Below are 14805 nucleotides of genomic sequence, written 5' to 3' on the forward strand. Positions count from 1 at the left end.
CATAGGAGCCTCTCTGCTCCTATGATGCTGCTTGGCCTGCTGTGTTCATCCAGCCCTGCACCTTGTTGTCTCACAGTGCTTTAGATGCCAAGTTCTCATTGCAAGGGTTAAAACCCCAGCTTTCTGTAAAACAAGGTCTAGCTTCATTTAGGAACAATTTCAATGCAACTTATTCGCAAATAGACCCGTATTCAAAAGAATTAGTTTGTAAACAGCTTTGTAATATTAGCTATTAATTTTCTTTAATAAATCTATCTTCTATTTAAGACTGTCTGTGCAACATATTGTTGTTTAGAGGGGATAAGGTTTTAAACTGCTTGGGCTGTGAAGCCAATGCATGATTACCTTGTTCTCGTGATATTTCTCTATGTTTTATGTCCTTTCTTCTGAAAATAGAGACAAGGAAATCTCCCATATGAACAGCAAGGGGCCATTTTGGCCTTTGACCCTCTTCTACCATTTAATAAACTGATGGTTGAACTTGAAATTAGACAAGCAGTTTGGAAAATACATGCCAAATCTGAAGAGTTTATCTATTTATTCCCTCACTACTGCCAACTCTCAATAACCAGAGGTGCTTCAACATTGTTCAACTCTCTTCACTTTGCCTTTTTTCCGATTGCTTGCTTTTCTCATCATCTGAATTGAATTTGTCTCTCAGAACACATTTGTTAGGGTTAATTTAAACTCAAGAGGTTTTTTTTAAAATCAGCAGAAAAGTCTTTACAGCAAAATCACCAATTATCATCTTAATGAAGTAAAGAGATAGGAAAAGGAGATTTAATTCCAGGAGAGTGATAAGGAATTCCAGAATTGCGATTATGGATCAACGTAATTACTATTCTCTCAGTATATTAAAGGCACAGTAAAAAGCTTGTTCAATACCTCAGCCAGCAGAACTGAATTGGAGGTTGAGCTGTGAAGTGGTATGGTCCCCAACCACCCAGAGTTAGAAGTCAGTCAGGAGCCCTCCCACAATAATACTGTTTGCCTAGCAGCCACTTCATGCTTGGCAACGGCTCATCAGTTTATGCAAGACCTCCGCTGAAGTAGTCCTGCCTTAAACACCTGCCCCCAACTGATCTGCCCAGCAGATGTGCAGTCCCAGCAACGCTGGGGAGGGCAGGTAAGTGATGAGCAGGTCACACACTGCATTTTACAAGCACTGCCCACCTTCAAACCTAGCCCCAAGTTCAGTGTCCAGTCTGTGCCCAATTCAGATCTCCTCTAGAGATCCCAATTGCAAGGTCCTTAAGAACAAGCCAGAGCCAACAGGGAGAGGAACATTGTGTCCAACCTCCCTGCTTTGCTTTGATTCTAGTGATCCCTTCTGAAAAGCCAAGAGAGGGAAGAGGGACAGATGGGTGGTGTGGGGGGTGGGGAGTGAGGAATAGAGAGAGAGAGAGAAGGCGGGGGAAGAGAGACAGACAGACAGACAGAGGAGGTGGATGAGAGAGGGAGAGAGAGAGAAAAGGAGACAAAGGATTCACTGGGGCTGTGGGTTTTCATGACAAAAAGCAAGGGTGGTTGCTTGTGAAGCTACACTTCATTGCAAGCCAATGACAAGATAATGCAAAACAATTGTCAAGGGCGGGAAAACAGGAGAAACAAAAGCACAATACAAATAAGGATGTTTACACAGAAGATGAAGTATCTTCCATGCTAGTGGACTGCTCTGCTTTCAGCAGTGGAGCAACTTTATCTCGACAAGGAGGATCTGGTGGTCTCATGGGAGGACGTTGCAGGCCAGAGGAGGTCTTCTCCGGATGAGCTCGCTGTACATTAACGTTACTATAATCACCTGAGAAAGAAAAAAAGTAAAGTTATTGCACACTGACAAATAACATCCAACCACTGTGCAATTATTGCTTTCACGATCAGAGAAACACGTTCTGGGAACATGAAACTGCAGATGCTCTCCACGGGAAAACCTGTTGTTAATAGTTAAATCTGTTTCCTTAAATCATGAGTTTCCCTTAACTTCATCTGCAAAATAAAAGCAATTCTTTCCCTGGATTTAACTTAGCCCCATTCTTAGAAGTTACGGTTTAGTTAATTATGAAAAGCTTTGTTGAATAGAATAAAATGGTTAAATGTGTCCCTTTCCACATACAAATTTGCCACCATTTAATACAGTTTGTGGGAGATACTGTCATCCTACATGAACTCAGCTGCTTCAGCCAGGTGAGTGTTTCCAAGCATGTCTATGGTTAGTGATCAATATGTTACATGACCATTTTGGGTACTGCCTCTCATCAGATTGATATGTATCTGTTTTCTAACACAGGTCACTGCTCACTGTATTCCCTCATCAGCCCAGAAAGACTCATAGCTCCCCCTTCACCAACAACCAAGTTTAGCTTAAATCAAAGCAATGATTAAATCTCAGATTCTTCTGATTTCGTCGGCTGACTCTCGACTCAAGGATGATGTCCACTCAGGGTCATGACTTCCTGCTGGCGGTCTTCACAGGAGTGAACAGCCAATGTGGATTGGCAGAAAAGAGGCTGATGGGGCAGAATGTTCCATGAGGTACTGGGATCTACAGTGCAAGAGATTTGCTTCCTTTTCTTCTCTGTGAGCATGCTGACTGATCTGAGTTCTGAGGAAGGGTCACTGGACCCAAAATGTTAACTCTGATTTTTTTCTTCACAGATGCTGCCAGACCTGCTGAGCTTTTCCAGCAATTTTCTTTTTGTTCCATCTTTAATGAGTTTGGACTCCAAGCACAATGCTGCTTGATGAACAAGTTGCCACAATCTGAACAATTCTTCTTTCCTGTTCTGAATGTTACACCTCAAAGGATGGATCTGTACACTTTATAATTCCTGATCTATAATGGTTATAACCGCATTCAGCAACAAAGGGAAATATCATACATACATTAATGCCCCTCTGCTTTCCCTCGTTTAGGTTTTGATTTTTAAAATAAAAAGTATTTTAGAGAAAGCGTGTTATTAAAACTTTTCAATAACAATAAAACCAGCTTTCAAGATATCATAATAACGAACTGCACAAGCATCCATTGTCATATAGTCTCCGACTTGCACTTTTAGAACCCAAAACATAAGAACTGTTCAGGGTACAATACCTCCTGGAATATATAGAATTCCATGAAAAATTAGAAAACCTAAATGAAGCTGGAGGGTTGTGGAGCAGCAACTAATCATACAGGTAATGTGACAGTCTGAAATTAATTGTAAAGTTAACCAAGTAACTAATGGCTAGGGAGTCCAGACCCATGGACCACAGTCTAAGGATATGAAGTAGTTAGTCATTCAGGACTGAGATGAGGAGATTTTTTTTCACCCAGAGAGAATGGTGAGCCTACAAATTACCTGCCATAGAAAATGGCTGAGGCCAAAATGTTGAATATTTCCAAGGAGAATGCAGTTATAGTACCTAGGGCGAAATGGATCAATGCATGTGAGGCAAAAGTGGGAACAGGGTACCGAGTAGGATGATCACCCATGATCTTACTGAATGCCAGAACAAGTTCAAAGACACAATAGCCTTTCCTTGTTACTATTATCTACATTTCTAAGAGTGTTATTATCACAGAAATATATCCACAGCCTAACCCAAACGCTCAACAGAAACGTGACTTGAAGAGACTGTCTGTGACAATATGTACTAGTTGTTGTGCCGACTACCATTCAAATGGCTAAGCAACAAATCAAACCTTCTCAACAAATAGTTTGCCCTATGTTCCTAGTAATGTCTTGTAACTGGAATCCAATCTTTTACATCCTACCCTGGCTCATTTGATGAATTACTGGCAAACTTCTCAGGTCATGACTTGAGCACAAAGAGATTTTGCACTTAATTTGTTTTGTGATTTGGGTCGTGGATCTGAAATGGGAACTAGGAATCCTAAGCCAGCAAGTTTTAAAACTAATTTGCTTGAACCAAATGCCCATGCAGGGGGCTTTCAACTGCGCTAGCGGAGATTTACCGAGGTCACAGTTTATACATTAAGCAAAGAGGTTGCTGTCAGCCTTAATGGAATCAGTTATCTAGTAAGGTTTAAAAAAAACTAAAATTAATAAAATCAGAATTGTAAAGCATTGAACTGGTGACTTTGAGCATGTAGCTCTTATTGAACTTGCTGTGTACAATCTAGATCAATGTTCTAGTGATAAAGACAGAGCTCTTTTTAAAACACTTCGGTTCGTTCTCGAATAAAAACTGTTAACTAGCCACACTACAACGACAGTACTTTACTCTCGTAGATGAATCCTGGCGGAAAATGATAGTGCAAGTAAATATATCTTACTCATATGTTTACTTCAGTATCCATTGCCATCATTACAGGGTTTTGTACGCTTCTTCAAAAGATTTAACATTAAATTTAATCAGGCACACAATGCAGTTTCTGGATTCTGTCTGGCAGTTATTGACTTACAGATGCTGACCCCAACACCATCTGCAATTCTCCATTCAGACCCAACAACCAGTGCCCCCAGTCATCACCAACACCAACCATTCACTCAGAAAAAACACTTTTGCACTCCATTGAAAGTGCAGATGATTTTTTGGCATGACATATCCTCTTTGTTAGTGGCTGTGTTCCTTATTTTGCTGACCTCAAACATTTTCTTTTGGAATAGTAAATGTTATTCACGGGAGATAAGCACCGTTGGCTGGCCAGTATTTGTTGCTTGTCCCTAGTTACCCTCAAGATAGTGGTGATGAGCGGCCTTCTTGAGCCACTGTAGACCACATGGTTCAGGGGCAGTCACAATGCCTTAGGAAGGAAGGAGGTTCCGTGATCTTGATTAAGCAGCAGTGAAAGAACGGTGATGTAGTATCAATTCAAGGTGGGGAGTGGATCGAGTTGAACTTGTAACTGCTGGTGTTCCCGTGCATCTGCTGTCCTTGGCTTTTCTTTGTGACAGAGACAGCATCTGGAAGGTGCCGTCAGAGGAACCCATGAGAGTTGCTGCAGGACATCTTGTATATGGCACACACTGTTGCCTCACTACTGTGCATTTGTGTTGAAGGGAATGAAAATATTGGTGGTGATGAATAAGGAGACATTAAACAAATCCTGCACAATATAAAGCTTCTTGAATGTTAATGGAGTTGCAGTCATCAGGCAAATGAACATCCCATCACTGACTTGCATCTAATAGATGGCGGATTGGCTTTGAGCAGCAAGGAATTGAGTAACTTGCCACAGAATTCTTGACCTCTGACTGATCTTGTAGCCATATTATTTATATGGCTGGTCTAATTCTGATCAGTGGCAACCACAGGATGTTAACAATGGAAGTTTCAGTGATGCAATACCATTGAATGTTGAGGGATAACTGTTAGATTCTCTTATTGGAGATTGGCATTTGTGTGGTGCAAATGCTACTTGCCACTCATCAACCCAAGCCAGGATTGTCCAGGTCTTGTGGCATTTGGACATGGACTGCTTCCCTCTCTGAGAAGTTGCTAATGGTGCTGAACACTGTGCAATCGTTAGTGAATATCCTCACTTCTAACCTTATGATGGGGTAAATTTATTGATGAAGCAGCTGAAGATGATTAAGCTAAAGACACAACCCTCAGGAACTGTTGCAGAGATGTCCTGGGACAGATGTCTCAATTCCAACAACCTCAACCATCCTGCTTTGTGCCAGGTATGACTCCAACCAATGGCAAGTCTTCCCTGTTTCTTGCCAAGGATCTTTGATGCCACATTCAGTCAAATTACATCTTGAAATTAAAAAGTAGTCACTCTGACCTTATAGCAAGATATCCTTTTCAGACATTGGAGTTTTGAAATAAAAATAAAATGCTGGAGAAACTCTATAGACCTGGCAGCATCAGATAGCAAGAGAGAGAGAGAGAACAGGAGATAACATTTTGAGTTTAATGACTCCTCTGAGTACCCCACTCCTGGAGTTCAGCTCTTTTGTCCATGTTTGGACTAAGGCTGTAATGGATTGGGAGCTGAGTGGCTCCAAGTGAACCCAAACTGTTCATCAGTGAGCAGGTGATTTGCTGAGCAACTCCTGCTTGATAGCACCTTAATTGACAGCGAAATGATAGGGTCAATGATCCCTACATCACTTTGCTGATGATCAAGAGTATACAAATGGGATGATCATTCACTGAGTTCGACTTTTCCTGCTTCTTGTTTTCCACATTGCCAGGTAGATGAGTGTGTTGTAGTTCTACAGGAACAGCTTGGTTATGTTCATGAATAATTTTGGAGCAGAAGTCTTCAGCATTGTATTTATATTTAAGGGTGCCAGAATGTTGTCAGGACCTTTGCAGCATCCAGTGTCTTCAGTCTTTTCTTGATGTCACATGAAGTTAACCGAATTGCCTAAAGACTAGCTTCTGTAATGGCAGGTACCTCAGGAGCAAGCAGAGATGGCTGAAGGTGGAGATGCCTGGGCTTTTGCACTAATGTACTGGGCTCCCCTATCATTGAGAATGTGGGTGTTTGTTGAACATAATCCTCCAGCAAGTTGGTTAAATTGTCAACTACCATACTGAATATGGCAGAACTGTAGAGGTGAAATCTGATCCATTTGTCACGGGATCACTCAGCTCTGTCTAGCAGTTGCTGCTTTAGCTATTTGGCACATAAGTAGTCCTATGTCATAGCATCACCGGGTTGACCCCGTAGCTTCTCACACAGATCGACATTGAATATAATTCTGTTGCTGCAGATATTTTACAGCACCTCATGGATACCCAGTTATGAGTTGCTATGTCTGTTAAAAATCTATCCTATTCAACACCGTGACAGTACCACACAACACAATGGAGGGTATCTGCAACTTCAGCTCCCCACTCCCTACATTCTTAGCATTCCTACAGGGATGTATTTTCATCTGTATAACACACCATGTTAGCTGACAACCAAATACACAAATCACACAGAAGATACTTGTAAGGTGAACCATGCATTTTACCAAATATACAAAACCTAAGCATTCAAAAACTGGGAGAATGACATCAGATCTCATACCAATGAAGGCATTTAACATCATTTTTATGGATGCAATTAGCCATATCAGGATTTCAAATTTATCCACATGGCTTGGGGCCAAATTTACTCCACACACTCCTCTCAGCTGTTACCCTCTGTCTTTTATTAAATACATACAGTACAAGGATGTCATTACCCAATTTCTAAACTTGTACCATCGATATTGGTTGGTGGAACTAATAGCAAAAAGGGTACCTACTAAATTAAAATGGTGACAGTCACAGCCCTTGATGTTAGGTCACATTTGACTTACTATGGCATCAAGGACCCTTAGCGAAACTGGAGACAACAGAAATTAGGGGGAAATCTCTCTTTTGATTGGAGTTATAGCTGGTACAAAGAAAGATGCTCGTGTTTTTTCGAGGTCAATTGTCTCAGCTCCAGGACACCTCTGCAAGAGTTCAAGGTAGTATCCTTGAACCATCTCCAGATGTTTCAGTGACCTACCATCCATCACAGGATCCAAAGTGGAGATGCTCACTGATGATTGCAAAATGTTAAACACCAGCCATGACTGCTTAGATACTGAAGCAGTCCATATCCAAATACAGCAAGGCCTGGACAAAATCCAGGCCTGGGCTGAAAAATGGCAAGTAGCATTCATGTTGCATACGTACCAGGCAATGAGCATCTCTAACAACAGAAAATCTAACCATCTAACCATCTAACGCTTAGCATTAAATGACATTACCATCACTGAATTCCCTCACTATTAATATTCTGGGATTACCATTGACTAGAAACTGGACTGGACTAGCCACATCAATGCAGTGGTTACAAAACCAGGTCCAGAGGTTAGGAATCCTGCAATGGGGAACTCACCTTCTGACACCCCAAAGCCTGTCCACCATCCACAACACAAATCAAGAGTGTGATAGAATATTCCCCACCTTTCTGTGAAAGTGCAGCTCCAACAATGTTCAAGAAGCTCAACATGACTTAGGACAAAGCAGCCCACTTGACTAGCACCATATTCACAAACATTCACACCCTTCATCACTGATGGTCAGTATTAGCAGTGTGTACAAGATGCACTGCAGAAGTTCACCAAGGCTCCCTAGACAGCATCTTCCAAACCCATGGCCACTTCCATCTAGAAGGAAAAGGGCAGCAGTACAGGGAAACAGCAGCATCTGAAAAGTTCCTCTCAAGCCAGTCACCATCCTTATGTGGAACCATACTGCTGATCCATCTCTGTCACTGAGTCAACATCCTTGAAGTCCTTCCCTAACAACATTGTGGACCTTCAGAACATGGACTGCAGTGGTTCAAGATGGCAGCTCACCACCATCTTCTCAAGGGCAACTAGGAACAGTTAATAAAATACTGGCCCGACCAGCAATGCCCACATCCCACGGATGAATAAAACAAAAATCCAGTGAAAACCCCTTCATAGAATCAGATTTATCTTGATGAATTTCAATTTGAGTTAAAATTGCAGAAACAATTGGTCAGACTTGGGGAAGGAAAAAGCACTACTGTTCTAGCATGTTAAGAGCAATGTTAATATTGCATGCCAGTTAGTACTCTACATTATATCAAGTGCATTTACCAGCTTCAGTGTAAAACATCTTGGAAGTAGGCTTTGTGCGCAAGGATGGTACTCGAGACACATTGGCAGTGGTCGGATCAGATTGTGGCACCCCATTTATAGACTTCGATGCTGGCTTCAAACCTCCATCTTTCATTTTTGGTGCGGGTTTCCCTACTTCCATCTCTGAGAGAGGCCGCCAATTCTGGTTACCTGTGGCCTGCCAAAGAGAAGATTCAGTTTCTGCCACCCTCTGGCTGCCCACACCTGGTCTAGTATTTCGCTGCAGAGGTACAGGGCTTGATGGGGAGCCCACACCACACGTCTCTGGACTATTGGCGCCACTGGCATCATAGTTTGCTTCTCCCACATCGTCTGCAAAACAAGAGATTGTTTAATTTGTAGAGATGACAGATTGACTGTTTTCAGCTTCAAGCACTGTACAAAATGGGTGCAAGAGGATAAACCATATTACAGCAAAATGAGAAGCTCCTCATTAGTTGCTACTGTCCAAATCCTACTTGGGATCAAGTATGCATATATCTACACTTTTCCCGACAGCCGTCCTCCAAAACTCCAACAGGAAAAATTTTACAGCATTTGATGCTTTCTGGCATTCAGTTAATGCCTGATTACTCAAACAATAAAATTTTATTCTCCCACCACGCCCCACGCCTCCCCTCACCCCACCACACCCAGAGAGATGTGAAAATATATTAAGGCAGAAAGTAAGATAATCAGATCAGGTAATGTCCCAAAAATACCTTTCAAGAAACGTAAGTGGCCCATGACCTCTGCACTTGGACAGATTACAGCAATATCTCCAAATGAATAGGGCTACCCAAATAAACCTCATATTGCAACTGATTGACACGATTGTTACCCTGAAAGCCAGATGCCATGGAAGTGCACTAGATTCAGTTGCAGCTTCATTGATAAATTAATTGACTCAATAAATTTCCACCAATGAAACTAAACTGGGATCAGTGCTGAAAAACATCTGAAGCTCTCAACTTTTTCACAACCAACTTTCTGTTCTCCCCTCCCCCCACAGTGAGACCTTGAAACCAAGGTGTATAGAATTCCTCCTGTTGTTTTTCACTGACTTCATTAACAATAAATTAGGTAGTGTAGAACTTGAGTACTGCTGAAAAAGGACGAAGTTTGATGAAGTGTTCTGTTTGGCAGTCATTAGGGCAGTTTGCAAGAATTACAAAAGGTAAAGGAAAACATTTTCTACTGCATGAGAAGAGTACTGATTGGTTGACAAGTGGAATCAACTTGGGCACCCCGCATTCTTCTCATGGGGAATAAAATGTTATATTCCTTTACATTCATAATTCTTGAAAATTGCCCTGATGAGCGAAAAACAAAAAGCTTCAGCAAACGCTGTTGTTTCTCAGCAATACCCTAATCATTTTCATCTGACCTTTACCCCTCGCCCGCAAGGGTGTTCCATGAGTGAGTTGATTCATTATGGAATAGACCACAGAACTCAATATTTTGCCCATGCATTTACTGGATGCAAGTCCAGCTGCTGTGATGTCAAAGGTTAAGTAACTTTGACTCCAACTACAAACAAGAATAATCATCATGTCAATGTCACTGTGGAAACCTGCACAATTTCCAAAAGTCAGGTACCACTGTGTATGCTAGAGTTTCGCAGTAAGTCACTGCAAGCGCCAAACTGATTTGAAATAAAGTAATTTCCAGAAATACAGTATTTCTACAAGAGTCTAGTAGAACTGGGATTTGCTGAGATTCAAGTTGTTGCATCAGTGCTCTTAAAACAACTCAGACATTTCCTTAGAGATAGTAAGAACTGCCGATGCTGGAGTCAGAGATAACACAGTGTGGAGCTGGAGGAACACAGCAGGCCAGGCAGCCTCAGAGGAGCATGAAAGCTGACGTTTTGGATTGGGACCCTTCTTCAGAAATGGAGTCCCAACCTGAAACATCAGCTTTCCTGCTCCTCTGATGCTGCCTGGCTTGCTGTGTTCCTCCAGCTCCACACTGTTATCTCTGACATTTCCTTAATGCGTGGATTAAACCTTTTTTGTGTGGGTGCAGAAGCAATTGTGGGGGATGGTTGTTGGTGGTTGTACCTAGATTATTCCAGAAAACAGATTATACTGTCCAAAAGTTAAACATATCTGTCCAAAGTCTGATTCAGATTAGTGCATGTATTCCAGACACTGATCACAGCTCCAATGCTGCATTATATTTTAGCTCTCTACTTTTTTTAGTCTAACATGGGATATGGGATTAATTGTCAAAGCCATTGTTTGTTGCCCATCCCTAACTGCTCTTGATTGGAGCAACTTGCTTGGCCGTTTCAGATGGGAGTCAAGATCAACCACATTGCTGTGGTTCTGGAGCCACCTGGAGGCCAGATGGGCAGTTATCTTTCCCTAAAAAGGATATCAGTGAATCAGATGGGTTTTTACAATTGATTATAGTCTCATACAAGCTAAATATTGCAAATGCTGGAAATCTGAATCAATCACAGAACACTGGATAAATTCAGCAGGTCTGGCAGCATCTGTAGAGAGAGAAACTGAGTTAATGTTTCAAGTCTGGTATGACGCTTCTTCAGATCATAGTTTCATGGTCACTATTGCAGAGATTAGCTTTCAATTCCACCAGCTGCTTCAAATGGAGTAATGAACCCATGTCCCCACATTAGCCAGGACCTCTGGATTACTAGTCCAGTATGCCACTGACTCCCCATGTAAATGAACACAATTTAGGCACCAGCCCTCAGAGATTGCTAAAAGAAAAATGCTATTTCAATGAAGAAAAAAGTGCACTGACTGGAACAGTTACAGAAATCCATCAAGTGCCTGACCCACTTTTTGAGATGGTCACAGTTCTGGAGTAAACAATTGACTGTGATACTTCATTCACTGCACACAAGAGGATGATTGCCCATTGGAAAGGATATCAGCTTTGCAGATTCACTGTTAATACAACAGGAAAACTTGAGGGAGCTTGGCAACACTCCTGCACTATTCCTACTCACTGGCGATCCATAACCAGAGAAAATCCATTTGTGTACAGAGCCAGTTACAGCAGCCCTACAGTACAAAAGTCAGCTATAAAAGGAAAATCAGTTTTTTTTGAATGATTAAGAAAAGTGCCAAGGCCCCAAGGACCAGCTATCAGAAAAAAATCAATCATAAAAAAGGCATTAGTCCAAAGAACACGCAGTTGGTGGTTAGCCTAGTCATTCTAAGTGTCCTTTAGGGAAGGAAACTGCCATCTTTACCTGGTCTGGCCTACATTTGATTCCAGACCCACAGTAAATTTGGCTGACTCTTAACTGCCCTCTGGGCAATCAGGGATGGGCAATAAATGCTGCCTAGCTAGTGATACCCTCATCCCGTGAATGAATAAAGTAAAAAAGAAATTCTGGGTTTCAAGATCTTCAAAGAGAGAGGAGAAGAGTAATTGCAGTTGGGTGAGGCTGGAGAGAGGGATGCAAATATATAAGAGGGCATTTTTTTTAAAAGGAGGTGAGAAAGGAGGGATGTGTTAAAGGAACAATGATCATTGTATGGCCTTTCGGAGGGTGATAGTGACAGTCTAACAATGTGTCTACCTTCCACATCAACCCTTTGTTGAAGACAGCTGTCACCAGATCACTCCTGACAGTTCACACTGTGGCTCACAAATGGAAATTGGTGAACTAAACCGGGTCCTTTGGGGAATGTGACCTAGATGCTAGGAATAGCCCATTCTCTGAATGCAAGAACTCTTCCAACTCTAAAGGTTAGTCAGTCAAGATTCTTGAAGGTCACGTATACAGTAGGGTATGAGAGATTTGAAAATGATGCAATAAAAGTATAGGTTTCATATTAAACGTATCCCTAATTTATCAGAGACAGCATCAGTCTAAAATTTATATAGCCTTAAATATTTTGAACTGTTTAGTACATTCTGCCCAAGCAAGGAAGTGACATCAATGACAGAATTAAGGCTGTAGAATTTGTGACCTGCATTGACCACATGACACTGATGTTAGGGATCTCTGTCACTCATTTGAGAAGAAAACTGAGGCTGGAGGCTCCGGAGCCAGATTTTACAGAACCCTCCATGTGTGTGATATTTGATCAGGATAGGCTATGATGCACATCACAGCCCATCTGCAGGAACTTGAGGTCTGGGATCATCTGTGATGGATGGCAAATTAAAGATGTTAAAATATTGTCTCTGGTATCTATACAAAGTGGACAGGATTGTCTGCTCCTTGACAAACTGGGGAATGACACACATGGTTACTGGTCCCAACACAAGATCACATTGCACCCAATAAAGAGTATGTTCCCTCCTTCAATCACTTTTCCACCAGCACCTTGACACTTACTACACTCTAGTGGGAACATCATGCCATTTCCCAGGAACAGATTTTAGCTGGCCCTCAGTACCCCAACAGGCTTACTCGCTTCACCCTGGGGGGTGAATGTGGCCAGCTCCTTTAGATACAAAATCCTTGATACCCCAATAAATCCCACGGGTTTCTCCCGTAACCTCCAGCAGTTGAGCAGGATATGACCTACCTTTTGGCAGTTGAAACACAGGATTCTTGGCCTCATTTTAACCTTAGCACCAAACATTCTGAACAGAGGAAGCCTCCCAGCATTTCCCTATCTCCCATGGTACTCCATTTCCTATCACACTCCCCACTCAAACATTTCCAGTTGGTTGGTGGTGACCAGCAGAGGGTTTCTTTGGAAATAGAGGTTTGTGGATCAGCTCACAATCATTAGCCAGTGTGCCTGCCTGTCTGGACCCAATTGCTGTATGTTTCTCTCTTTTTGGGAAGGGCATTATTCCTCAAGGATAAATTAGTTCACGTAGGTTTTCATCAGGGGCCACATTAACCTTTCAAGTTCCCGGTGCACTTGGTCACCTCCCAATGGTATGGAATTTTTGATGGTATGGCTATGGCTTTAACTCACATGCACTTACAAACAGCCTCAATCTGTGGCTCTTTCCTTAGACAATAGGAAGCAAAGCTCATGCGCTTTTCCTGAAAGCTTATCTACAGCAATAAGGACCAAATATTGGACTTACTGCTAATTGCTGTGCTACCTGCACACTTCTGACTTCTCAAACTTGGGAATTAAATGAGCAAACCAAGTTTCCTCCACTTCAAGACTGAGTTAGTGTCTGCATGCAACACAGTGAGGTTCTGTAACTGAAGTTCCCTTAGTTCAAACTCCTTTTCAAGTCACCTTTCCTGAAATTCTCTTCCCTCCTTGCTCTTTCCTCACTTTTACAGCTCACTCACTTTCCCATTTCTACTTACAGCATGTGGACTGCAGCAATTCAAGACAGCTCACCTCCACGTTCTCAATGGCAACTAGGCACAGCCAGCAACACCCACATTCTGAAAGAATTTTTAAAAATTCTCTTTTTCTTGAAATTCTAATTTCCTCTGCTCCAATTTGAATCCTTCTACCATTTAAACCTATCCATTTCATCATCCTCAATTTCCATCTCCATGTTACCGGCCAACCCTTTGGAAATTATGGCTTCTAATCCTAACTAACCTTCTCACCAAAACATGTTTATACAACAGAACTTTTAAATCCTCAAAAGTAACTTGCCTTAATTTGGCGAGGAACATGCATCAAATATGAATTTACATGCTGTTGTGACATCAAGTTCTAGAGTGTCTTTGGTGGCTTTTTTTCTTCTTTAAAATTAGTCTCAAAGCGACAATTTATCTACACTAATTCTTTTGCTTTGTTTGTGGGTTCAAATCCAAGACTGGTGTCTAACTTGACACAACCAGACCCTGGGTGATGTTCCCTAGGTTATCACAGTTACAGATCAGATCACCCAAATTGTGACACTTCTAGATGAGGTGGGGATGAACTGGCTTCTTCCCTCTCCCCCACTCAGTTGATTAGTACAAGCTTAATTAGTGAAAAGGATCCCTTACCTTTTGGTGCCATTCTGCTAAACCAAATATAAATTTATGTTTTAGAAGACACCAGTTTAACCAGGCGCTCTTAGGTTAATGAAAGAGTGAATTTCTTGGCTACTAAGCATGAAAAGAATTAATAATGCAACACATAATACACTCGGCTTAGGAATAAAGAAAAAACGTCAAAAGTTAAACGATATACTGTTCAATCTGTGTGTGGCTCATGTAGAATAGATAGTGGAAAATTGATAATTGAACAGTCTATTTTGGGATAAAAACAAAGTTGCTGGAAAAGCTCAGCAGGTCTGGCAGTATCTGTGAAGGAGAAAACAGAGTTAACGTTTC

The 14805-nt window shown here is 41.7% G+C and overlaps 1 protein-coding gene across 1 annotated transcript; it reads right to left on the minus strand.

The window, feature by feature from the left end:
• Positions 1-59: 59 nt before the first annotated feature.
• On the minus strand, positions 60-14488 carry LOC125484855 (oligophrenin-1-like). The gene is made up of 3 exons (XM_048605275.1): positions 14476-14488; positions 8547-8900; positions 60-1801 (listed from the first exon to the last, which is right to left on the minus strand). The coding sequence occupies exons 1-3, from the start codon at positions 14486-14488 to the stop codon at positions 1635-1637; spliced, it is 534 nt and encodes a 177-aa protein (XP_048461232.1). The 3' UTR covers positions 60-1634.
• Positions 14489-14805: the final 317 nt, after the last annotated feature.

The sequence above is a fragment of the Rhincodon typus genome, chromosome 14, assembly GCF_021869965.1.
Source record: "Rhincodon typus isolate 14 chromosome 14, sRhiTyp1.1, whole genome shotgun sequence".
In the NCBI taxonomy this organism is placed as follows: Eukaryota; Metazoa; Chordata; class Chondrichthyes; order Orectolobiformes; family Rhincodontidae; genus Rhincodon; species Rhincodon typus.

Bases quoted from the DNA above. Each gene is read 5' to 3' on its own strand.
- LOC125484855 (XM_048605275.1), bottom strand. The intron at 1,802-8,546 runs GTAAATGCACTT...TTTCTTTCTCAG, and splicing joins GATGTTTTACACTGAAGCTG to GTGATTATAGTAACGTTAAT.